General features: G+C 48.6%; 1 protein-coding gene across 1 annotated transcript in view; it reads right to left on the bottom strand.

The window, feature by feature from the left end:
- Nucleotides 1-26,979, bottom strand: part of LOC135391885 (tectonin beta-propeller repeat-containing protein 1-like) — a 40,284-nt gene extending 13,305 nt beyond the window's left edge. Inside the window, exons 1-12 of the mRNA XM_064622413.1 lie at nt 26,673-26,979; nt 26,415-26,597; nt 21,316-21,438; nt 20,572-20,676; nt 20,305-20,485; nt 20,106-20,206; nt 19,923-20,042; nt 13,993-14,184; nt 4,382-4,482; nt 4,187-4,302; nt 475-596; nt 246-398 (exon numbers count right to left, since the gene is read on the bottom strand). Of these exons, the coding sequence (XP_064478483.1) occupies nt 246-398; nt 475-596; nt 4,187-4,302; nt 4,382-4,482; nt 13,993-14,184; nt 19,923-20,042; nt 20,106-20,206; nt 20,305-20,485; nt 20,572-20,676; nt 21,316-21,438; nt 26,415-26,597; nt 26,673-26,894 (1,719 nt within the window). The 5' untranslated portion in view covers nt 26,895-26,979. The remainder of the gene's footprint in view (nt 1-245; nt 399-474; nt 597-4,186; nt 4,303-4,381; nt 4,483-13,992; nt 14,185-19,922; nt 20,043-20,105; nt 20,207-20,304; nt 20,486-20,571; nt 20,677-21,315; nt 21,439-26,414; nt 26,598-26,672) is intronic.
- Nucleotides 26,980-27,196: the final 217 nt, after the last annotated feature.

Here is a 27,196-nt window from a genome sequence, read left to right as displayed (position 1 = left end):
CTTGCTTCAGCACTTGTTCTAAAGCCATCGCCATGTTCTTGAGTCTCCATTTTCCTGCCACTTTTATCGAACTACCGTTTATGTCGAAACCTTCCTTTGGTGCAGGTTCCAAATCACGTCGTTAATATGGTCACAACGAGTGCTTGCTGTAATCGTACTCAATTGGAATTTGGACCCGTGCCAATGCATGAACACTACGAGACAAACAGACAAACAAACGTAAAAACTACAACTTATGCCCATACCTTCTCTTCTCGTTCACCGTTGGTGTACTCCAGTCGTATCGCTACAGACTCCACACCTTCCACGGTCGAACTTTCCAGTTCCAACGTGCACTGGACTTGCTCTAGTGGATTGGTACAGATGAGCGGTCTCGCTGTTTTCACCCATATTGATTGCTGAAATAGCATTGGCCGTCATAATGCCGTGAGTGATCAGTGATCAACCGGTAGGAGCGTCAGGCAATAGTGTTACCATATCCACAGCGTCGCCATCCTTTAAGGCATCCGTTACCCTGATGCGCCGTTGCGCTAAACGGCATAAGACGGCGATTCTGCCCGGTGGCCTTTCTTGAGCTCTTTTGTTACTAGGGTCACCTGCAACGGCGAAAGTAACGGCGACACAATGGAATAAAGATACGAAAGTAACGAACATTAGACAACTGACCGAAAGTAGCGAGTGACATCAGAGCATATAAGGAAGAAAAAGCACAAACATTTACACGACAATTGGTTGAGGGGTCCCGCTTCAGGCGTATAGGTTTGAAGTTTCAGCTTGGTGTCTGATTGTTATGTAAAGCGTTCCTCGGAATTGGATTTAAACCCTGGGACCTTAAAAGCAGTTCTGTCGAACCGAACGCGGGGCTCCTCCCACACCCCTGACCTTCCCGTGGCAGGTTGAGAGCTGGTCGCATCCTCATTTCCCACTGTTCTCCTGTGTTGCCTTGCGAAAAATTCCGTTGACACAGCAACTTTTGCCCCCACGATTGGTGTCAACGAGTAAGAAAAGAACGAGCGGCATAATGGCATTGATAAACGAAAGTAACAAGGCGATGAACGGGCATTCAAAAAACGAAGGTAAGAAGAGACATCAAGGATCAAAGTAACGAGTGACAGAAGGGCATTATAGGGAACGGAACTAATAGGTGACAGAAGGGCATCGAGGTTCGAAAGAAAGCAGCGGTATATGGCATTAGGGAGCGGAAGCAACAAGCGACATGCGGGGAATTAAAAAGGGGTTGCGACAGGTCATTCCAGGTTACTCCAGGTAAACATAAAAGACGGTTCTTTGCATTGATATGAACCTGCATTGAAAGTTTCACAGCGAAGAGTGCAATAGAAGCGGGGAAAGTGGTCACCGCGCATGGAGGAAAGAAACATAGGAGAGGCCCTTCCAACTGTTTGCCATTGGGACGGGCGTGCCAGCCTTCGCATTGCATTCTGGAGTGCTCCTGTCTACCATGTGACCGCTCACGTGACCCCAAGAGCATGCGCAGGCCAGCTCCCAAAGCAGACAACGGGAGTCGTGATTGTTTTGCAGTTCAGATATCTGCATTGTGATGAATGCCGCGCGTCCAGTTTTATTTGTGTGTGTTCGGATGTTTACTCTTGGTTTACCCTTCTTCTAAAAGACCAGCCACGGTCTGCAGGACAAGCACGCAGGACCAGAAACATCATTCGTGGCAGCGACATTTGCGTGACGACGTGGCCACGTTTCGTGTGTTTGTTGCTGAAGAGGTAAAGCATGCCAGTAATCAAACTTGTACAACAATGGAGGGAATCAAATGAATCTGCAGCTGTAGCACAGCGGTAGCTTGCAAACGAACGATTCAAGATGACTCTCTCGCAGACAGGGGTTCGAAACAACCGATCAAGTACGTACTTACGAATGAAACGTTATTCCCGTGGCAGAGCTGCTTTCTGATGAATGACAGCCGCAACCGCGGTAAGAACACGTTAACAGAACGTTGTTTCCGCAATGGTGCTCACATTGTACAAGTAAATGACTTTGGAAAAGTATAAAAGCATGGAAAGCAGCGCGAGGAACAAATCGTTGCTAAACCGAAACTTTAGAGAGGATAACATGGTGGACAGGAAGTAATGGCTGTTTTTACAGGAGCGACCGCCAGAGTGGCCACACGGAAATCAGTTCGAAACGGCCGCTCGTGTGTTTCCTTCCTCCATGGCACCGCAAGTACCGAAACTCATGCAGTTCTGACGTCACAGCCCTCGCCGCCGCCTGTGAGGCAGCGCACTGGAAGTGACGTGCTTACGGCTGCCAATGAGTATGGACGCAACTCTGAGCTCTCTGGCGTCTGCGCTTTGCTCTGGAGTGTCTTCGAGGGCTTGTATCTCGCCGAGGACGAAATGTAAAAGAAGAATTCTTTTTTTTCAATTCGTCCATGGTATAATGAACCATATCTATGAAAGTGGCCCAACCCCTTTAAGGAACGAAGGTAAACAACGAGATTAGATCATTAAGGAACTAAAGTAACGGCGACATAAGTGCACAAAGGTACGAAAGTAACAGAACGACAACAGAACGAAAATAGCGAGTGACACCAGGACATAACAGAAGGAAAATAACGAGCGATATATATGGGCATTAGGAAACTGATTTAACGAGCGACAAAGGGTATCGAGGAACGCGAGGAACGAAATATATGAGGACATTAAGGTAAACAGCGGCATTAGGGCCTTAAGAAAAGAAAGTAACGAGAAACATATGGCATCAGGGAAAGCAAATAAATAGCGACAAAAGGGCATTAAGCAGCGAAGGGGCATTAGTGATAGTAAGACGTTAAGGAACGAAGGTAAACAGTGATAGTAAGGCATTAGGAACAAAAATAACGAGTGATATATCAGCGTTACGGAACGAAAGTAACGGGTGATATACAGCGTTAGGGAACGAAAGTAACGAGTAATATACCAGCATTTGGGAACGAAAGTAACGATAACGAGTAATGTGTCAGCATTTGGGAACGAAACTCATGAGTGGTATATCAGCATTAGGGAACGAAAGTAACGATGAATATATCAGCATCTGAGAACGAAGGTGTCGAGTGATATATCAGAATTGGGGAACGAAAGTAAAGAGCGACATATGATATTAGGAAATGGATCGAAGTAAAGATCGACATGAAGGCATTAAGGAACACAGGTAAACAGTGAAAATAGGGCATTAAGGGACATAGGTAAATATGAGAATAGGAAAGTAACGACCGATATATCAGCATTGGGGAATGGGACTAAGGAGCTGCATCGTGGAACGAAGGTAGAGTGACATAAGGGCGTTATGGAACGAAAGGAATTAGCAACACCAGGACATATAGGAACAAAAGTAACGAGCGACATCGGGGATTAAGGAATAAAAGTAACGAGCGATATATCGTTATTAGGGAACCAAAGTAAATAGCGACATAAGGGCATCAAGCAACGAAAGTAACAAACACCATAAGGGCATAGATGAACGGAAGCAACGAGTGACATATGCGCATTAAAAAACGAAGGTGAACAGAAACTTTAGTGCATTATGGCACGCAAGAATAAGGAGTGACACAGGGGCATTATAGGGAACGGAGCTAATGAGTGACATAAGGGTATCAATGAACGAAAGTAAACAGCACCATGAGGGCATAGATGAACGGAAGAAACGAGTGGCATAAGAGCATAAAAGAACGAAAATAACGAGCGATACATGTGCATTAGGGAACGGAATTAACGAGCCGCATAAGGGCATTCAGGAACGAAGGTAAGGAACGACATAAGAATATAAAGGAGCGAAAGTATCCAGGGACACAGCAACGTTAAGGAACGGAAGGGACACGAAGGCACTAGGGATCGAAAGTATAGCGAGCGACTTCAAAGCATCGGCTGTAACGTACAACAAAACATTATATAATCAAAGTAGCGACATAAAGAAATACCATCAAAACAAAAGTAAATGACCAAAGAAAGGCATTGGAAAACAAAAATGCCGAGTGACGGCATTACATAGAACGAAGGTAACGAGCAATATAACGACATTAGCAAGCACGAGTAACCAGCGACATGACTGCAACGAAGGACAAAAGTAACGTGCGATGTCGTTTCTTATTACATTTTCTTCTCGAGAATTTTGATATTTCAATATTTGTCCATATGACCTGTCTGCATCAATTCGGAAGTGGCAATATGAGGTACGGTACCTGAAGTAAACCATGCACTTGGAGCTGCAAGGTAGTCGATTGTGCAAGCACTTCCACTGACCCACGTCCAATTAATCGAACCCACGCAGTCAGCAGGGTCAAACTTCCAAGTGCTGCTGTAAAATCGAAGGTGATACAGTGATGATGGGTGATTTTTAAGACAATGATAAGACAGCAGCAAGATAGGTGTATTACCCAGTGATGTTGCCGTCATCGCGGATTCGGGAGCGTAGATTACCTTGAAGTTCAGAGGTCCCGTACGCATTAGCAGGATCGTCGCCAACGCCCTCAGCACCCTATAGATGTAAGTTGAAATGTGGCAGTTGTCGAAAAACCCAGACAGCGACGGATTATGAGTCACGCAGTTCTCGATTGCCAGTCGAGTGTGTTAAAGGGGCCGTAAACAGGTACAAAAGGTGCACATTTATTTGTGTTATATTATTGTGTTATATTATATTAAAACAAAAGGCGCTTGCATACGGATGAAATATTCACTGCACTCTTCCGAATTTTAGCTCCGCCCCGCGCTCTAACTTTACGTCATTTTGACGTAGCGCTTTCCTCGCCAATTACGATCGAGTGTTCCACGTATGGTTTTATCTCAAACGCGGAATTGGACTAGATGAACTTGAATCCTCTTCTATTCAACATCTAAACAGTTACAGCCTCAAACTGAAAAAGAAATGAGTTTAATTTAGGTATCATACGCGCACTACGTTTTCTTGGCAGTAGCACGCAGCACGCCACGAGTGCGAATGAATATCCGGGACTACAGTTCGCGGTGGAACATCTTCGTCATCTTCGAGTGGTTCTGACAACTGGGCTGCCGTGCTTTGGTTTGAGCTACGCGGCATCGCGTCACCAGCTTGCGTGGTACAGTGGATAGCGTGCTGGCCATGTCACGTCGTGACTGGGAGGAACCCGGGTTCGAATCGCGTCATGTGATAGCAGCCCAACTGTTGACGTTTCCGCCAGCCGGAGATGTTGAAGATGTCATGACGTTGAATTTCGGAACCATGGAGCGCAAAACGTCGTTTCACACAAACAAACTGAGCGCTCCGACTCACATGTTTATTGGCTGGTAATTCGAAACGTCATGTGCGCAGCTCGGCCCCCCGATTGGACGGCAAAACACTACGTAGCCATGTGACGTATGCGTGGTGGAGAGGGGCCCGCTGGTTACTCATCTTTGAAAGCAGTTATATGGGTCAATAGGCGCGTTTACATGGGCGTATACGTCGACTGAAAGCAAGATCGATTAGCCGATCGATTAGTCAATAGCCGAACGAAATGTATATTTGGGTATTATGACCTGTGTTCTTTCATGGGGTGTCATTATTTCAGAAATGTTTGGTGGCCCCTTTAATAACCAATTACGCTACACTGGCATCTGCTTACCAAGGGATTTCATTCAACTAACGGGACACCCACTCACTCTCATCACATTCCGTCCAACATTTCTTCTTCGTCTCACACACACACTCACACAGGTACAACACATTAGAGGCAGCGGCATCTGATGAACACGGTGGAAAGTAACTGTTCTGAGGCTGAAACACATAAACGACGAAAAAAAACGACGACTGCCATCCTTAAATGTTCATGATCTTATGCACGTTGAAGCTTGTGTTCAGTATCAGAACAATTACTTTCCATCGCGTTCTCCAGATGCCGCTGCCTCATAGTGTGCGTTTTTTGTTTTTTTTTTCGCGTGCATGCGTGCGTGTATGTGGCAATCGAAAGATGTGTGCTTCATATCCTGCCGCTTTCTGGCTTTTTCGACTACTGCCAATGTCATCTTTCAATTGTCCATGTACTTGGGCACCTTTAGCCTTGTGTTGTGTTCGCCTGTTCATGTGTTTCAGCCTCGGGACAGTTGCTAATCCGTTAGCATTAGGAGTGTCAAAATGGAAAAAGCTGTATGTATGTTTGTGTATGTGTGTGTGCGCGTGCGTGTCTGTGTATGAGATGGTGAAGCCCCATCGAGGCAGAGGTATAAGTGGACGTGTAAAAGGGATATAAGAGGGTAAATGTAAATGGAGGTAAATCATTTGAAATTGAAGTAGTTGAAGGTAATTAAGAGTAAGAGGTAAGAGTAATTTAAGGCAAATAAAACAAGAAAGTTGAGTTTAAAGGTAATGAATGTAAGATATACGAGGGGTGTTCAAGTCAAACCGGGACTTTTTGTCTCGTATGTGTACAAAGTGGCTCGCTCTACTTCTTTTTTGTCATTTTCACACGTGACAGGCCTCCACGTTGACCACGTGGTGGTCCAAAGTTTCTGCAAAGCAGAAGACACGTGCTGGACAAGAAGGCCGACAACGAGGTGAGCGCGCACATCGAACAGCGAATTCTCATGGAGTTTCTCGCTAATGAAGGCGTAAAGTCATCTGAAATTCACAGAAGGCTTGAGGCTCAGTATGGCCACGATACACTTAGCCCCAGCAAAGCGTTTGAGTTGTGCAAACGGTTCCGAGACCGCCGTACATCAGTGCAGGACGATCAGGCCGGGGCGGCTAACAGCTCCGTGTCAGAGTTCCTCAGAACATCCAACTTGTGGAGCACCTGATCCTCAAGGACCGACGGATAACATGTCTCGAACTGACTGCACAGACGGACCTTTCTGTGGGAATGTTGAACACTATCGTTCATGAACACCTCCAGTTTTGGAAAGTTAGTGTCGGTTGTGCCCCGAGGCAGTTCTCCGTGTTTATCCGACAGAGAAGACTGGAAATCTCCCAAGAGCTAAGGTACCGTTTCGACACCGAAGGACAGCCGTTCCTTGATCGGATCATCACGTGCGATGAAACGTGGGTGAACCACTTCACTCCTGAGTCTGAACACGCATCAAAACAGTGGAAGCATCTGGGCTCGCCAGCTCCCAAGACGTTCCAAAGCACCCCGTCTGCGGGCAAGGTCATGGCCACGGTTTTCTGGGACAAGGCTAGAGTTGTTCATGTTGATTTTCTGCCCAGTGGTACCACGATCAATGGTGCATATTACTGCCAGGTTCTCAGGTATGTGCATAAGGCGCTGAAGCAAAAGCGGCCGGGCCACAGGACAATGCACGCCCGCATACCGCTCATCTCACGACACGTACCTTACAGGAACTTGGCTGGGAGTTGCTGCCACATCCCCCTTACAGTCCAGACCTCTCCCCAAGCGATTTCCATCTCTTCGGGCCACTGAAGGCGTTCCTTGGACGCCGCAACTTCAGCTGCGACGACGAGGTCAAGAATGCGGTCCGATCATGGCGGCTACGCGCCGGTAAGGATTTCTACGCTGCTGGCATTCAAGCCCTCGTGAAACGCTGGGACAAGTGCATTAGTGCTGCTGGAGATTACGTTGGAAAATAAAACTAATTTCTCGCCTGTAAGTTCATTGTACACCCCTCGTATATGTAATTAAGAGAAAGATTAAATAAAATTGAAGATTACCGAAGGCAACAGCAGCTTATCAGAGTTAATTGAATGTAATTAAAGGTAATTAACGACGATTAAACGCAAATTGAGTAATTAAACTCGTTAGTAGATGGTCCCTCGATGCAGCGAAACAGGAAGAAGGACGGCCACAGAAGGCACGCTACACGTTCAACCAGGTTTATTGCAGTACATGTGGAAGATCTTCACAGGCACAAACATGTATCATCCGATTATCCAATGGCAGTGTTGGGAATCGACGAGGACGTTTCTGCCCACGCGAGTACCGAAAGAGAAGGAGGGATCGCGAGCCAGGCACTCGGGCCTGTACCTTCGTTCAGGCAGTTTGGATCCGCCCCTCTGGAATAAAGTGGGACCATATTCATGACAGCGGGTCTCCGAGTTTCCTTCCTGTGTTGGTGCCGAAACCCGGGAATCTCCTGCCGCTCTCCTCCGTCAAGGAATCACTCGGATATCGCTGCCATCCTAGCCTTCAATGAGTCGTCCACAGAAGGCTCGTACCGTCCTTCGCGCGGCGGTGACACGGCTCCTCAACAAGTTGGAAGGCCTGCACATCTCCGATAATCCAAACCTCAGCGAGATCACCGATAACGCTCATCTGCTGGAACAAAAGGCTGAACAGTTACGAGAGCTGGACTCCAAAATCCAGGACGAAGTCAGCGATGACGCGTTCGAAGATGAGTATACTACAGCCACACGTTACCAGGACGATATTTACCTCGCCGTGGCAAGAGCTCGTCGCAGTGTCGCGCCCAGTCCTACCGTCGCACCCGCTCCTCGTGATCCTCACCAGCTTCCATCCAGCATTAGAACGGTCGCTCTTCCGAAGTTGCAGATCCCCACATTTGCGGGCAAGTCGGAGGACTGGCAAGCGTTTTGGGATCACTTCCGAACCACAATTCATAACTGCGAAGCTTTGCCCAGAATCGAAAAGTTTAAATATCTACTGTCCTACTTGTCGGGTCCAGCGAAACGTTCCGTCGAGGGAATTTCCATCTCTGAAGCGAATTATGACACGGCGATCACGACTTTACAGAATCGATTCGGTCGACCAGCGGCGCTCGTAGATGCTCACATCGATAAGCTGCTCAATTTGCCCCCTGTATCCTCGGCCAGAGATGTAGAGAAGTTGCGAGAACTCTACGACACCATCATCTTTAGAACCGGTTGCTTACAGAATCTTGGAGTTCCTCAGTCCCGTTACGCAGTCGTGTTGCACCGAGTAGTGATGCGCTGCATACCGGAAGAGCTGGCCGTCGAGTTTCGCCAGCGACAGCTCGAGAAAGCGCCCTCAAGTCCTCTTCAGCCGCCAGGCGCTGAGGGGCAGATGTCAGACGAACGCTCCGAAACAGTTTCGAGCTTGCTGGCCTTTCTTCGCAGTCATATCGAGAGCCTAGAGGATTGCAAGTTTGCTCAGCGTCGTGTATCCCAACGGGAACCGCGGGAGCAGCGATCCTGCCCCTCCCCGGAGCAGCCTGCCAGTTTCCCGACAGCCCTCTCACTAGCAGCCCGCTCGACAAATCACCGTCCTCGTAATTGTCCGCTGTGTAACAGCCCCTCTCACGCCATTCAAGATTGCCACGCAGCTGTGTCTTCCACCGACAAGCGTAGACTTCTCTCAGCCAAACGTTGCTGTTTCCGCTGCGGCAAATACAACCATGTCTCACGCGAATGCCGTTCCTTCAGGTACCTAACGTGCTCCACCTGCGGCGAGCATCACCTTTCCCTCCTCTGCGACATCCAACGCGCCAGCTCTGAACGCTCCTCGCACACCCCCACCACGACGGCTACGTGCACTCGACCTGCCACGCACGTCCTCCTCCAAACCGCTCGCGTCTGGGCACTTGGACGGCAAGCCAACCATCTCGTCCGCGCGCTCTTTGATACCGGCAGCCATCGCACTTACGTTCGACAGGACCTGTCCCGCAGACTCGGTTGTCCCGTCCTCGGAACCGAGGACCTCACTGTGTACTCCTTTGGGAGAAGCAAGGCTCCTTCCAGATACCACTGCCGGAGAGTGGCATTGTCCTTGACTAGTCAGCACGCTCATTGTCCTCTCATTATAGAGGCTCTCGAAGTTCCGGAAGTGTGCTCTGTCACTACCCAGCCTCTTGACATACTGGCCCTCGACAAACTGCGTGACCTAGGGCTTGCTGCGGCCGATGCCCCGCTTCCCGATAGCGTCGCCGACGCCCACATCAGTGTTCTCATCGGATCCGATATTTACTGGACACTCGTGTCAGGCAATATTCGCCGTCTCACCCCTGGTCTCACCGCAGTCGAAACCCGCTTTGGATGGCTAGTCCAAGGAGCCTACCCCGTCTCCGCCTCAGCCTCTACTGCCGTCACTACCGCGCTCTCGTTCGCAGGACCGCCATGTGAATCCGACATTGACCCGGCCGAAATGTGGCGGTTAGACGCCATCGGAATCACCGATGACCCCTCCGATCCCATGCACTTGCATCCAGCGTTGGATGAGTTTGAGCACCAGGTGGCCAAGATAGGCAATCGATATCAAGTTCCGCTTCTCATCAAGGACTCCTACTTCGGCGAACTAGCGGACAACCGAACGATTGCAGAGGCCAGACTCCTTTCGCAGCTTCGTCGCCTTCGCGATCAGCCCCATCTCCTGCAGCAATATCATGACACGATATCGGAGTACTTCTCAGAAGGTCATGCAGAAGAGGTGCCCAACATGTCGAGCCGACCGTCGAACCTCTATTACCTTCCTCATCATGCAGTCATACGCCAAGATGCCGTCACAACGAAGGTTCGGGTAGTCTTCGACGCCTCCTCGCATATGCCCGGCGAACTCTCGCTGAATCAGGTTCTGCACAAAGGCCCGAATCTCAACGCTGACCTCCTCGTGCAACTTATCGCGTTCCGCTGCCATCCGGTCGTACTGATTGCAGACATTCGCAAGGCCTATCTGCAGATCGCGATCCGTCCCGAGGATCGAGACGCCTTGCGTTTCCTTTGGATCAAGAAGCTACCTTCACCTCAAGAACCCCTACCGGACATCCAGGAATGGCGAATGACTCGAGTTCCATTCGGCGCCTCTTCTAGTCCATTTTTACTCGCCGCCACACTACGTCATCATCTCGCAGGCGCGGCCGACCGATACCCGGATACCACCGAACGCTTAAAACATGGCTTTTATGTCGACGACCTCATTGTCGGAGCAACCTCCGACGACGACGCCTTCCGACTCTATCAGGACGCCGTTTCAATCTTGGCCGAAGCTGGCATGGAGCTCCGCAAATGGGCGTCTAACTCCCCAACTATGAATAGTCAGTTTCTACACGACGGCCTTGCCTATGACAACGTGTCGACTCAGCCTATGATCAAAGTGCTAGGACTCCTCTGGCATCGACCCACCGACGAAATCACCTTCGACGTCGGTTCGGTCGTCGTGTACATCGCCGATCACCCGGTCACCAAGAGGACCATTCTCCACGCACTAGCCCGCATCTTCGACCCCCTGGGGTACTTGACCCCCTTCACCATATCCGCGCGCCTGTTGTTTCAGTCGTTGTGGAGTCTCGGTTACGGTTGGGATGCCCCGCTTGCTCCCCAGCAACGCTCCGGTTGGACCGAATGGTGTTCGCAGTTACCAACCCTCAACACCATACGCTTGCCTCGCCACCTGACAGCGGTATGTGACCTCGCGAATTCGTCTGGCGAGCTTCACGTTTTCGCTGACGCCAGTCCGCGCGCCTACGGAGCGGCGCTATACGTTCGAACGATCGCCTCCCAAGGCCAGTGGAACTGCAGTCTTCTCATCAGCAAAGGCCGGGTGGCTCCGCTCAAGACCATCTCCCTTCCACGCCTTGAACTCATCGGATGCCTCGCCGCCGCAAGGCTCGCCGCTCACATCCGGCAACTTTCGTTGCTCACATCTCTACCCACTTATTTTTGGACCGATTCCACAATAGCATTGAACTGGATCACAGCCGACCCACCGTCCAAACCTGCCTTTGTTCAGCACCGCGTCACCGAAATCAAACGCCTCTCTGCCGGTCACACGTGGCGTCATTGCCCCGGACAAGAGAACCCCGCTGATCTTGTCACTCGCGGTGTGTCTGCTCAGCGACTCGCCGCCGAACCCCTGTGGTGGCACGGCCCACACTGGCTCACCATGCAGGCAGACTCCTGGCCTTCTCGGCCCTCTTCAAGCTTAACTCCAGTCCCGCAAGATGAAGAACGCGTCACGCAGACCACTGTGTGCCCCGCTCCCTCGCTCAGGTTACCGGCTATTTTCGATTTAGACCGCTACGGCAATCTAAGCACGGTTCTCCGGATTACCGCTTGGGTACGCCGCTTCGTCGCTAACGCTCGTCACACGGCGTCGCCCGTACGCGGTCCCCTAACCGCACGCGAGCTTGATCAGGCAGAAATCTACTGGCTTCGGCGGTCGCAAGGTGACGTCTTCGTCGGCGAGATTTCCGCGCTTCAGCGCGGCGAGCAGCTCGCTCGATCATCAGCCATCAGACTCTTCCGACCTATACTGGACGATGACGGCATTCTCCGTGTCGGTGGCCGCCTTGAAGCCCTCTCCAACCCAAGTGACCTAAAACACCCTATCTTGCTCCCAAGCCATCACCGCCTCACGGCCCTCATTATCATGTATGCCCACCTCCACCTCTGCCATGCAAGCATTCATACAACGCTCCTCGATCTCCGCGACAGATACTGGCTGCTCAAGGGACGACAAACTGTTAAACGCGTACTTCGTCAGTGCCTGCGGTGCCGCCGCACGAGACTTCGTCCAGAATCCGCGCCTGTCGCCCCACTACCTCACGAGCGGATAACACCGACCACCGCCTTCGACGTCACTGGCGTGGACTTCTGCGGTCCGCTGTATGTCCGAGTCAGCTCAAGCGCCTCATCTAAAGCATACGCGGCCCTCTTTACGTGTGCGGTGACTCGAGCAATTCACCTCGAGCTCGTCACAAATATGACCGCCCCTGCTTTTCTTCTCGCTTTCCGCCGTTTCGTCGCCCGACGCGGTGTTCCATCACTTGTATACTCCGACAACGCCCGCACGTTCCACCGATGCGCTCACCTCCTCACTCTCCTGTCCACGGAACCCGTCCAAGATTTCGCCAGCAATCTTCGCATCACTTGGAGGTTTAACCCCCCTTCCGCCCCCTGGTGGGGTGGGTGGTGGGAGCGCATGATCCGCACGGTGAAATCATCCCTAAGACTGACCCTCGGCCATAGTCGCAAGACATTCGAAGAACTGGTCACCATCCTTCACGAAGTCGAAGCGGCCGTAAACAGCAGACCCCTCACTAGCATATCCACGGATCCTCAAGAGGTGCTCCCTCTAACCCCGTCTCATTTCCTCGTCGGGAGTCGTATTGCCAGGCTGCCGCTTCTCGAGAACGTCCAGCAACACAGCACGCCCTTGACGTTACGCAGACGGAGCGAACGACGCCAGCAAGCCATTGAAGTGTTCTGGAAGCGCTGGAAAAGGGAATATCTCCTCCAGCTCCGTTCTGCGCACCAAGGTGCTGGCGGATCTCCTACAGCTCTGAAGCCTGGTGATCTTGTCATCGTTGAAGACGACCGCCTCCCACCATTGTTGTGGAAAACCGCCATCGTTGTAGCCACACACCCGGGGCGCGACGGGATCGTCCGGAGCTTCACTATAAGACTCGCAAACGGAAGAGAAACGTCACGTCCTGCTCAGCGTCTGTACCTGCTAGAGGCCCACGAGGACACCACTGCCGCCCCCGGGAGGATGTTGGGAATCGACGAGGACGCTTCTGCCCACGCGAGTACCGAAAGAGAAGGAGGGATCGCGAGCCAGGCACTCGGGCCTGTACCTTCGTTCAGGCAGTTTGGATCCGCACCTCTGGAATAAAGTGGGACCATATTCATGACAGCGGGTCTCCGGGTTTCCTTCCTGTAACAGCAGTGTTATCCATACCAGGTTTTTGAAATGATAAGGCCCAGTTGCTTATCTGTGAGAAGCGCTGTTGATTTGCTCACGCAGCCGTCCCCTTCTTGTATTATCGTTTTTGTTTCGATACGTGGCGTGTGTGCAGATCCTTTGAAAATTTGATAGTTTTCGTGTCTTTATACAATGGCTTTCCCCCTGTGTTCAATATTTCGACATGCACATGCTCAGGCATGGACGGAAACGAGCATGCGCTTGACGTCAACACCACATGACGGCGATTAATATGAAATTAGAATAATTTGAATTGTCAATTTCCATTCTCGCTGTTTTAGCCTGCACCCCGCCGTCGGTAGCCGTTCTGAGGCAGAAACACACAAACGGACGAACTGTCAATATTTTTGTACTTACATATTCCGATGAATGGTGTGTGATACTTGAGTTCCCTGAAATGTTGTTACCTGTGGTGAATTTCCAACGCCGGAAAAGAAACCCGAATCTGGATCAGATTGCTGCTCCTGCAAGCTGCTGGTCATGCTCAGAGGCTTTCCGGTTGTCACGGTTAACTCCTTCCATCCTCGTCCGCTTGGCTCTTCACGAGTTACGCCGGTTCGCAGACAGATGCGATGGTCAGATCGCCTTATACCCCACACCTGTCGCGCAACACAGTGGAGAGAGCGAACATAGTATGATGAAAGATGAAAGTCACTGAGAAGGTTAGCCAGCGGTAGTACTCGAACCCACATCCTCTGGACTACCGGTCCAGGGCTCTACCAATTGAGCTAAGCTAACACGCCTCCCCAGCGACTTTCGGGGTGCGTCATCTGAAGGGACAAACCAGCCACTCTCTCTCACTCATCCTCCCTTTCCCTCTTACATTTTTGCTCACTCATACACACATTCATACGACTTGATCGACGGAAGCGGCAAATGCTGAACATGAGTGAACTGATGTTCTGAGGCGGGAACAACATAAAAGGGACAAATACAAACAAAGCCTCAATTTGGGCTTTGCTTCTATTTGTCCCTTCTACGTTGTTCCAGCCTCAGAACATCAGTTCTCTCATGAATACAGTATGCCTGCAGCCTGCTGTTTTTACGCTTAATTCTTCCTATTGGCTGCAACAGCTAGCCGCATCACTCCATCTGCTACCGAAGCGGGTCATTTGTTGTTGTTGCCGCGCATCTTTGCGACTGATTTGGTGCGCTGTTGAATACCCTAAACTCTGAAGCCTCAACTTCGGGACTTTTTTGGGCAGTTCCCTTTCAATATCGAGCGGATTTCTTGGTGGATCTGACTAAGTTCGCTACAGGCTCTCTAATTCTGTAAAAAAAAACGTGAGGTTGACTTGGGAAATTTTGAAGTTCAATCAAAGAAATTCAATTTCTTTTAATTTAAAATCAAATGAAAATATTTTTGCAAGATGACAAATGCAGTTGCCACAAAAGTGCCGTTTACCCCGTATTTTTCCGTCGCACCGTTTTTTCTTTTTTTTTTATAAAGTCCGAATGACACGTATTTTGAAACACCCTGTATATATGAAAGTAAAAAGAGAAAATGGAGACAGCCTTTTCAGAAAACTGTAGACTCGGCTGCTGCAGTCTAGAACACAACAGTCACTGTGGACGAATAAAGGGCAAGAAGAGCAAAACTCGCGTTCCATGTATTAACATATACGACGTTCCCCAGAATACTCCAGCGGATGATGCAAAGAAACGTCATTGATTTTAGCGGCTGCGTAAGCAGCATTGCTGAGCGTCATAGCTGTGTATCTTCTCGTGCACTACTGACTGTGGGAAATAGCCTCTGGGGTGCAGCCAGAAGATATTCCGTAGCAGACGACAAGAAGAAACGCATTTCATTGCCGGCATGGTGCGAATGCTCAATATAATAGGCAGGTTTTGCCCCGTGAGCAGCAGTTTTTTTTTTTTTTTTTACTTTCTTTCCCGCTAGAGTGCTCCGTGGGGATGTCAGAAGACGCGAACTATGTCCCAATTTGTGACAGCATGGTTGTCCTGTACGACATCCTGTGTATAGTTTCGAAAAGCTCTCGATTCGGTCCTGGGATCCCGCGATCCACATTTTAACATCCCAAAATCCCGGGATTGTAAAAACGTCTCGGGATTCTGAACCCTAGTTGTGACCAGCAGCAGCGTCGACCTCCCTTTTGTCCGGCGGTTTTTAATCATGATGATCTTGTTTTCAAGTGTGTCTCATACCAATCTTTTCCTCGTGACCTGAAGTCTCATTTTTAGAAACGCAGTGCCACGTGACGCCGACTCTTTTACTTTTTTTTTTTTTTTTTTAGTTCCGTCTCAGCGCCGAGAAGCAACCGTGCCCATGAGTGGTGTGCGGAATTGGACGGATGGGACAGTAACATCCGGAAGGAGATAGGAGAAATTGTATGAGACCTGGACCGACTTCGGGGGAACTGTGGTGATATCTGTCCGGAAAATCCACAGACAACCTCAGGCGGCCGGGGGTAGCAACACAATGGAAACTTTACCATCAGGACGAAAAGGACACGCACGCACACACTTGCGTGTGTGCATTTGTGTCCTTTACGGGCTCGGAACCAGCTCTATTGAGACAAGGGGGCTTCATCGCGAGTCCACCTCACGAGCTAACGAGAGCAACGGCGAGACGGGTTTCACGGGGCATATTTCGTGCTCGCTTCGTCAACGGGACAGTGGCGTAATCTCTGACCACGACTTCGACCGAACATACTCGGCTGCATACCGAAATGGGGGAAGGTACAGAACCCGAGCGATGCGCGCGGCTTCCTATTCTTCTCGTGCGGCTTCCTCCTTCTCATCCTCTTCTCCGTCCCTAACACGGCAAGCGAAGCACGAAGAGAGCACGAGCGTTTAGCAAGCGTTACGGGATAGCGAAAAGTTCAAAATCTAGCCCCAGGAGGCTACCCAATAGGACAAACGTAACGACGATATCCCCCTGGCGCACGTGATATTAGCTGACTACGCCTTGTAGCGCGAACGCGTCAACGTCATTACCGTCACTTCACTTCTTCAGTTTTTCGACTATGCTTTGGAACGCAGCAAACATGCCGTCGTCGCGTGGTTCTCGCAGTGCTCGAACAACTGCCCAGCAATTCGAGGTTATGGCCCGATGCATGCAAACCACCGGTATTTTAGGGTGTAGTTTCGTATCGGGGCCACTCGTTTTTATAAATTAGTGAAGGAGTTAGGAAGGTAAATATTGCAGAGAAGTGGAAGAAGGTCATATATGTAATATAAAAATGTAAGAATTATAAAACTCTAAACTTATAAAAATTAAACTGTAAAATTATAAACTTGGCATCTCGCAAGAGGTATTGTTGTTGAATTGAGCTAAATCGCCCCCTCATTTTAGTGAGGCTAGTCTAGGTTAAATTCTACAGATTGGGGGGCGGGGGGGAGTCTGCCCCCCCCCCCCCCGGCACACTGTGCGGTGCGGGCGTCGAGACTGTGCCTCGGGTAAGATTAGAATATCAGGCGGTAAAATTAAATTGTTTTACGTTTCGCGCAATATACGAGGGTCATTCCTGTTTAATTTCGTTACAAATTAACTCCTCCTTCACGCAAAAGCGTTTGATTTTTGTTTTTATTCTTTTTTCCTTAAAAAAAGCCTGTGGTCCCGATGCGGAACTACGTCCGTAATATATTCCGAGGAGCATTTTCGTCCACCATATACTTGCCAACATCGAGACAGAAACTGGGAAGACTTAGCAGCCAGGCTGAATGCTGTTGGAGGTGCCGTGAAAACCGTGCCGGCGAAAGCGGCCCCACATTTTCCGAAGCCATGTATTACACATGTGTTCTCCATTAAATCCTCCCACGTTGCTTCTTGCGTACCAAGTAGTCTGCAAGAGCTCCCCTCTACGTTTTACACCTGCACATTGTGAATTGAGTTTGTGGGCACGTTTGTGTGCGTTCGTCTCCAGGCATTTCTTTCTCCCTTTCCTTCTCGCGATAGTTGATGTTATTAAAGCACTTGTCGCTCAATATTATTTTGTTCTTATTTTATTACGAGCTAGATCATGAAAGTGCCACTCTTATATAAAGCGCTGAAATATATCGAATATACCAGTTTTCCAGATTGGACCCCGGGTTTGAAAATACGCATTCAAGGGGATATATGTTTATACGATGAGGTGCAAATAATATACCTTCAGGTAGGTATAAAATTACTTTAGCTCGACGCTTTTATACCTCAAAAAGTATGCGCCCTGGGACAAGCCGTATATACCCTAAAAGACATAATATTTTCTAGCAGTATAGTACGTGGGCTGCTCTTCCTAAAATCTACTTCATCTAACTGAAATCCATCTTGACCGTTACGGCTGCATGGTTCACGGTTCGCATCTTCAGTTATCTTCTGACGTATTCAGCGCCAGATGTATTCGGCCGGTGGTAGCTTTCGAACCCACCAACCACTAGTCTTCAGCATGACCTTGGTGCTATCCCGAATGAGACGATGCTGAAAACACTACGCTACTGTTGCTTCTGCTGTGCCCTTCTTGCGGCGCATGAATATTAGATCCCTCTATGTAGCGTAAGGGCAACCCTGTCGTCCGCTACGATATCCACCATTTTGACGTCAAAACACAGGAGGCACCGCGCTGACAAAGCTGTCTACACACTACACTATTGCACTAAGTGAACTTGGTGGAAGCGGAACACAGCATTCAGGCGTGGTGACTGAGAGCGCCAAAATGGCGACATGAGGTCGATCACTTCTGCAAAGGGTGGTGTTATGGTGCTTTGGGGACAGGGGTTCGGCTGCCAGTAAAGGTGCTAGCACCCCACACAGAACAGAAGGCATCTTAGTACTCAGCCATCTAATGGCGTGTATTGTCATCAAGCAGGAGAGCTACCTATGGAGGTAGGCTCCTTGACACTAGACGCGCACTATGCTGAAAGCGATCTAATGGCGTATTCAGGCACCTTAGCCTTTCCTTTCTTTGGACTGCTTGTGTATTCTTGTACCATATGCTATTATATGTTGCCATGCTATGTATATACGATGGTGTGTACCATGTTCCGCACAGCTGTGGAACTATAGAGCTGTGCATCTACCCTAAGAACACTCGCGATCCTCAGGACGTCCTCAAGGTGTCATCGCGTCCTCGTCCGTGATGGGATGTCCGGAGGAGATCCCGAGAGTGTCATCATAGGATCTTCCAGTGATAGTCATTTGCGTACATCCTGCGGCCGCCAGCCGGAGGACATATATAGGAGAAGTAAATTAGTTTAATAATGCGATGTGCATTTCTATGCCTGTGCCCATTAATTAGTCTTTCGGTTTGTTTCTCATAACCAAATGCAACCAAATCAGCAGTGATCATGTATAAACTACAAAATACCACAAAGAGAGAATAGTAGAATAGAAACGGAAAATACAAAAATACACGGATACAAACTGAATGATTTCAACCGATACTTCATGCACTGGGTTCAATGTGCGATAAAATATAGCTTGCTAGACATTTCATTGTGATCTTGTTGCCATGAACATCCGTGCAAGGTCCCTGACAGGATTCTGCACGGAACATTTCCGTGGAAGATACACAAAAGTGATGGCATATTACAGCGCGTGCTTGACTTTCGCTGGATGTTTTAAATCAACTAAGTAGGAAACACGGACGCTACCTTGGTTGTATCCTTATACTCCAAAGAATTTGTTACTGGTGTGTTACTTATACATGATATTGAATTAAACTTAGGTACCTCACCACTGGTTTTGACTGCGATGTTAGGAGGACTCTCGCACATGCGAGAGTTCGCAAGATAAGCAATACATAGTATATGTTGTATCTGCGAAAGGAAATGCCACTGTTGGATATTCCTTTCAAAGTCGGCTGTCTTAGTCTTACACTTAGTGGCACATGACCTTTTACATTTTTTGCTTTTTATACCATGACACCCATTGTTCGTTATCGAAAAACAATCAAAAAGGAGAGACGGAAAATGACAAGCTGCAAGAGAGAGAGTCCGTTTCCACTGTAAAGGTCTGCACACTGCTAAAAGTGAGAAATGAAAGCAGATTTACTGTTGAATTTGACATGATCCTATAATGCTCCTGAGAGTATCCCAGTCTTGTCCCCAGATGTTGTCCCTAGGACCATCTCTGGAGTCTCATTCTAACACTTTTCTAACAAATTGAGGATTATGTGGGCATATTCCCAGGATGTCACCGACGTCCCGCAATGACATCCTCAGGATAAGTGAGGGATGTCAGCGTGTTCTTGGGGTATGTATATGTTGTGATTCCATAGTTTGCTGTTCAGCCATCTAACTGCTCTTGATGACACGGAACGGTCACAGACATCATGGATTTCAGCATCCGAATATCTTTCAGCAATTATTATCTAAAGCTGCTACGACAACTTACCTGGTTGTTAGGTCCTACGGTGATGGCAACCATCTTCACAGCTACCTCAATCCAATCTGATCCTGTAATCGATTCCAGGCAACCAAGATCTTCTCCTTCTATTCCATACCGAAACCATACCTTTACAATAACAGACAGGAGCTTCAAAAACGTATACTATGGGGATCTCACAAAAATGCTCACTGTGCCATAGCGGCTGATGGCCCACACTGAACTGGGCCCGACAGCAACTTGTACAAGCTTCTGGTCAACTTGGGGCGCTGGTACTTCAGTCCAACCCGTGCCTCGGATGAAAAAGTCACAGAACTTCACATGATTGTACTATTCATACTTTTACCGTGTGTCAAACACATGAGAGAACCACGAAAAAACTGGGACTTACCCATGTAGTTGTCTTTGGACACGCCAGTCCGCACGAGGACACTGCCGTTTCGTGCGACAGCCCATGTCAACCCAGTTAGTCCAACTGATACTTGGATCACCTCCATGTTTTGCGGACCAACTGCATCAATCCAGCTGTCGCCTTCCGGATTCAGACGACTGACTCCTGAACGAAATGCTGCCTAGACGGGAAATGCGTGTATGTCATGAAAACGTGAATGGTTGGGGGCTGCCACGCGCGGTAGTAGAGATATTTCTCCGAACTTACTTTGCCTTGATCGTTTACAACCCACACAGCATAACTGTCTGGTTCACTACCAGGAACTCTCTCGCCGCCTGCAGCAACGTCGACAAGCAGATCCCCGTGGGCGATCTTTAAAGGAGCACAGAAAGCGCTTCAGTCACGCCCATTTTTTCAAACCAAGCCGTCAACCTGACTGCTAAAACGCACCATGCGAAGTGATTCACTCGACAGATGCGTACATATTGCGGAATTCGATTTTGAAAATCGCGACCGCGCGCAACGGTGGCAATGCCCGCAACTAGCCAGCAGAGTCGCTTTGACGTCATCGCGCTACAACCCGCTAACTGGTTTGCTTGTTTGGAGAAGCGTCGTCTGCTACACAGAGAGAGAACTGGAAGTATAGAAACGAAAAAAAGCAAAAAAAAAAGTGCGAAAACCGCCGGCCCCGATTGGAGCGCTGTCTCTCTCGTAACCGCGATGACATCATAATCCTCCTCCTCCTCCTCCTCGTTTTGGCCTGCAGTGCGAGTCGAGCGGGAACGCGCGCGTCGATGTTCGTGGGCGCTTTATTCCAAGAAAAATACTGGGTACAGAGAATTTTTTTTGTGTTAGTTGTCACGTCAAGTTACGTCCTTTCGAAAATTCGCCAGAAACAGAAAATCTTTGGATGGCTTTCTGGGCTCCTTTAAGAGCGATATCAAAAACCATCGATGTAAAACCTTTATAGCCAAGAGAACTATCGGCAGAATGCGGTAGATGTTCAGTTACCTTAGCCCATTTGTCAAAGGCGGTGTAGTGCCTGTTCCTGATCCACTTCCGGCGACGAACATACGAGTTCCATTTCTTTTTAGGGGCGTATGTGTATGGAAAATCCAAGCAATATGTCCAGCCCTATAAAAGGAGAAGGTGTTAAAGTCCTCCCCAGGTAAAACGCAGTTCTGCCAGACATTTACCCTCAATATTGAGCCTGGGGGACTAAATACTAGGGGTGTGCAGTACTTAAGTACTTGTAGTTAAAAAGTATTTAGAAACTACTTGCAAAAATGGTAGTTACAACTGCTAGTTAAACTCTTTTTTTTTTTAATTTCACCGCAGTAGTTAGGTTACAGCGGGCTACAGCTCTACTTCGCATCTTTTCACTTAGCGTTCCGTTTGCTTCACGGCCTTAGCACAAAGCGCACTGGCACCATTTTCTGTTTCAAGGGCACATGAGCAGAAAGTACGTCTTTTGTGTAAATCAGGTTACATAAGGATCGGCACACACAGCACGTTCAAGAAGCTCACGCCCCCTCCGTCGTCAGATTGGGGGCCATGACTGTATCATTTCATGACATTGTATTGTATGGAGGGGCGCGTGCTGTGTTATGGTTAGGGTTCTGCGTTTTCGGTTTTAATCGAAAAAACATCGAATACAGAGGAACATTCCAGGATCCATGACAGACAAATTGCTTTTCCTTTCTTCTTCTTTTTTCTATAATCAAACTCAAACTCAACAAATTGCTGCATGTGCCCAGTTTAAGGTTCCAACGTGCCAAGCAGGCTTTCCTTTATTACATTTCTTTTCTTGGCATTTTCTATGGCTGGATGACCTGCGCTGCGCCCACATTGAGTGTTCCAGGGTCAATTCTTTTGCCCCGGATCTGGTGCGCTGGTCAGAATCCCATTCTTCTGCCATCGTAGGTGCCCTACCGCGTTTGTGAACCTTTTAGGGACGTGACTTCAAGTAGGATCTCAGTCACCGGCCTTTAGTTGTTTAGCGGAGAAGTTACGACAGCACATACTTTAGTACGTACACCTCCACTTTCCACGTAGGGCGGTTCTGTCTTTCCGCGGCACCCCAGATGGAACGAAAAAGGAAGAGGCCCTCAGAGTAAGTTTGCGAAAATCAAGATTTTGAACTTGTTGTACCGCGCGTTTGTTGACAGGCACGGTTTGTCTAAATTAATTTGGGTTCCACTGATAAGGAACAAGGGGGCGTATCCCGTCTTGTACTGAAAGTCGAGTGCAATAGGGGTGGACGGTATGTGTCTTATCTGTTCTTTAGTTTCACGAGCCTGTTCAAGGCCTTTCACCTACCCGTCCACCCCTATTGCACCCGACTTTCAGTACATTGTGCTGCTTGGGAAGCAGCACAATGCACTGAAAGTCGAGCGCAATAGGGGTGGTCGGTATGTGTCTTATCAGCGCTCTTTAGCTTCACGAGTCTGTTCAAGGCCTTCCACCTACCCGTCCACCCCTATTGCACTCGACTTTCAGTACATTGTGCTGCTTGGGGACACACTTCGTTCTTGTTCGGCATCGGAGGCAGTCGTTGTGCTTGCTTGGGCGGAATAACATTGGCGAAGACGGATGGGATCAGATGCCGAGGTTTCATGTGTTCAGGCCCGAGGAAGAATCCCTTGGGGAATATCTGGAACGATTCCAGATTTATGCCAGTGTCAACGATGTCAAAGCGGAAAACAAAGCGGCGACGTTTTTAAATTATCTTGGCACGACTGCCTACAAGACCCTGAAGAATTTGTCGGCGCCGGACATTCCCGCAACTAGGACTCGCCGTCGAGGTCTCTCATCGCTGAACGCACCCGGTTCCACAGGAGGGAGAAAGCTTGGCCGACTTCGCAGTTGCCCTGAAGAGATTAGCCCACACCTGCGAATTCGGGTCGTTTCTCGACTAATCTCTACGCGACATGTTCGTGGCCGGATGCCGTCTACACGATATTCAGTAATCTCTCCCGAAGCTGGACGGAACGAGCAAATTTGACGACGTCTACAAAGTGGCGCTAGCCAAGGAACTGGCAGTGCAGCAATCTAAAGTGCTTCAGCATTCGTCGGCGTCTACGACAGAGGACGTGCACCGTCTACGCAGCTCACGACAGGACTTCTTCGACTCGATGTGGTTCTTCCGCTCACGCGCCTCAGAGATATCCGTTTATAGATGCAAAGTGTTTTAAGTATGGGAAAAAAGGCCACGTTAAAAGGAAATGTTTACGGGGCAAGCTTCTAGTAGACCACAAAGGAGAAAACATGATGTTAGCATTGTTCGTTGTAATTCGGTGACTGGCATACCACCAGTGAAATCAATGCTGAAAGTCGAAGGTAAATGTCGGTACGGGTTCAGCGGTAACGCTTATGCCGGAGCAAATGTACTGCTAGTTGCAGCCTTCTGGTACGATGAAACACTGTGACCTTGTGTTACAAACGTTCACGGAAGATAAGGTTCCTTTTGTCGGAGTGATTGATGTATCTGTTGAAAGTAACCCAAGCAGCACAATGTACTGAAAGTCGAGTGCAATAGGGGTGGGCGGTATGTGTCCTATCAATGTACTTTAGTTTCACGAGTCTGTTCAAGGCCTTTCACCTACCCGTCCACCCCTATTGCACTCGACTTTCAGTACATTTTGCTGCTTGGGAAGCGAGGCATGGAAGTATTGCCTCTGGTTGTGGTGAAACAATGCACTGTAAAGCTTCCAGATTTGTTGGGCAGGAATTGGCTCAAGCAGTTCAAAAACTTGACTGGCAATCAGTGTTTTACAATTCGTCACAAGGGAAGACGTTGCAGGTACTTAAGGCTATGTTCCCTGCCGTGTTCAACAAAGGAAAAAGTGCAATGGGGTAATTAGGAAGATTCACTTAAGTTCCATTTCTCTCTTAGAGCCATAGATTGAGAAGTTACCCGTCAAAAAGAACTCGTTACAAGTTAAGTTACCGCGTGCTAAATGTAACTAAGTTAATAACAAAGTGCTTCAGCATGAAATCTAACTCGCAGTTACTGAGTTACTTAACAAAAAGAACGAGTTACTTCCAAGTTACTTCGGACACAAAATAGCATTACGCAGGTGCAGCGCGCGAGCAGTTGAGTTAGACCTTGAGTTGCTTGCGGAAGAGTGCAACATGCTTTGGTCGTTTTCGTTTATGCCCAACAATAGACCACTCCCTGTTTGTAAATAAATGACGTCATAGTGTTCCACAGCGCCAAAATTTGGTAGAGTTGAACTACGCTCGAAGCTAGAGGTGAACAAGGTCGCGCCCGAAAGCCACAGTCTTGAGGGGATTACGACATGATCGTAAATTAAATTTATCGTCGGTCTGATCGTTTGAATGGACGAGACCCTCGGTCCTACTTTTCTTTCAATGGGAGACAGCGAACAAGTGCCCGTTCGTGGAACCCAGCCGTCCTTCCGCTTTGTTTCGGTTACAGTCTGTCTACCAATATGTCATGATGACGTTTCTCTGGTAGAGGTCTATTCGAACGCTTTGCATCTTTCCCCCTGTGGGCGCACAACGGTTCAGCTTTATTTCAATGGCAGCAGTTCTTACTTCCTTAATAAAATACTGTCACTCATTGAATATCACGTTTTATGGCAAAATATGTCATGAAGGAACCGGAGAGAAAGCAAGAAAATGTGTGGACGTGCGTGAAAAGCGAGTTAAAAGTAACTTGCAACTTAACTTAAGTTACTTTGGCAAAGTTACCAAAAAAGGAACGAGTTCCTCTGAAAGTTACCACGGCGCAAAAGTACCGAGTTACGTTACAAGTTACCAAAAAAAGGAACTTAGTTACAGTAATGAGTTACTTGTAACGAGTTACCTTGAACTCTGCTTAGAGCTACACGTACACGTAGTGGTTAGACGTTTGCATTTATCCAGTGAGTGGCTATTATAGGTAAATTGCAAAATTGTATTGTATTGCAATATTATTGTAAATTGCGTTGGTGCACAGCTCATTCCTGCTAACACTCACGCTATCATAGCCGCTCGTCCCATGACGAATTTTTTTTTCGCGGGGCCAGCAACAGGGGATGCATTGTATTTATCTGTTCACACAAGTGGTTCTTGGTCTACAGCTCCGAGATGTGAACGTCGTTTCCTGTTTAACCCAAAACGTGCACCAACTCACTGAACTCAGTATTACAATGCACGGACACAACCCAAGCAGCACAATGTATACTGAAAGTCGAGTGCAATAGGGGTGGACGGTATGTGTCTTATCAATGTTCTTTAGTTGCACGAGCCTGTTCAAGGCCTTCCACCTACCCGTCCACCCCTATTGCACTCGACTTTCAGTACATTGTGCTGCATGGGAATGCACGGATAAACACTCCCACTGTGACACATGCGCAAAAGGAGCAGGACACGGAAATGTACCCGGGTGGTAGATGATTTCGTATATGTGCACGGGCAGGGCAACAGAAAGTTTTTTCTACATTGAAATTATGAATAACCTATTAGTACATACACAAGCCACGCCCATGTTGTAAAGTTTTTGTGTTTACGACCGTACCTCTACTGTCAACACCCAGGATCGCTCGCGCCTCTTGCTGGCGGCTTTGCCGATGGGTCTGATCTCTGATTTGGTATTTACGCTTGTTTACGCTACCAGTTTAGACATACCTTGGTAGATATTTGTAGCACGTCGCTGAGTTCTTTGCCTGTTGTTTGACAAAACCAGCTAGATTTGGCGGCATGAAACAAGAACTGAACGCGTGGGCAAGGGAAAGGGTGGAGAGGGCAACCAAAAAAGTAGCAGACGAAGAAGTGGGCGGGGCGTTGGGAACTTCAACCGCAGCGCCACTGCGTTTCGGGGAATACTACATAGCACCTTCATTACAAGTTCTCCTCGTTTCGACGAAAGAAATACTATTTTTTATATATTTATGGCAATTTACAACTTAGCTCGAATAAAATAAGCATTGCTTCACGAAAAACATAATTTCTCGGCGACGAAATGTCGCTGCTCAAATGGACCAGGAAGTCGCGCGTCGCGCCATGACCAGACGCGACAGCGACAAATTCTGCAGCGCGTCGCGTGTTATGGGGTCCGCGCTTTATACCTAGGTGGTGTTGGTTGGACAAGGGTCGAGTCTTACCTCTGGTTCCAATGGTACCCCGTCAAGCTTGCCGTCTATGTGCCAGCAGTCTTCCCACTCCCAGTTACCGGAACGTAGTGTAATGCTCTCTTTAGGTCGAGCAGATAAGCCATCTTCGCTGCTCCAGTGGGGCCTGTCCGTCGGTAGGAACCGTGTGCAGTATCCCTCTTTGATATTCCAGCGCTGGAAACATAACATGCTCACACAGTATTATAGCGTACACACGACAAGCCGCCACCAGCTTCTAATGTAGTATACCTGGTTCTCGTAGGTGACCTCAGGGACACGAATTTTATCGCCGTGTGGAACAAACGTGTAGACATGATGGTCACTGCCGATTCCCCAGGCAGCCGATTGCACAGCGGAGACGCGTTGAAGGTCGACACCCGGGTGTGGCAGCTCGCGCCAGCAGTTTCCAGCTGTGCTCAGTATAAACGCATTACCAGTATTATTAACAGCCCACAGGTTCGACGATGGCATAGTGATGATTCTATGCACGCCCTGTCAAAAAAAAAAACAAAAAAACACACAATAAATGACTGTTGCTATGCGCACGACTACAGTCACTTATACAGTGACTAGTAGCTTATATAGTGACTGTACGCACGACGTCGCGCGCCAAAACCGGAAGTGACTACCCAATCAGCACAATGTACGGAAAGTCGAGTGCAATAGGGGTGGACGGTATGTGTCTTATCAGTGTTCTTTAGTTTCACGAGTCTGCTCAAGGACTTCCACCTACCCGGCCACCCCTATTGCACTCGACTTTCAGTACATTTTGC

The sequence above is a fragment of the Ornithodoros turicata genome, chromosome 4 (genome assembly GCF_037126465.1).
Source record: "Ornithodoros turicata isolate Travis chromosome 4, ASM3712646v1, whole genome shotgun sequence".
Classification (NCBI taxonomy): domain Eukaryota; kingdom Metazoa; phylum Arthropoda; class Arachnida; order Ixodida; family Argasidae; genus Ornithodoros; species Ornithodoros turicata.
Note: the sequence above shows the minus strand (reverse complement) of the source record. Positions and strands in the feature narration are given on the sequence as shown.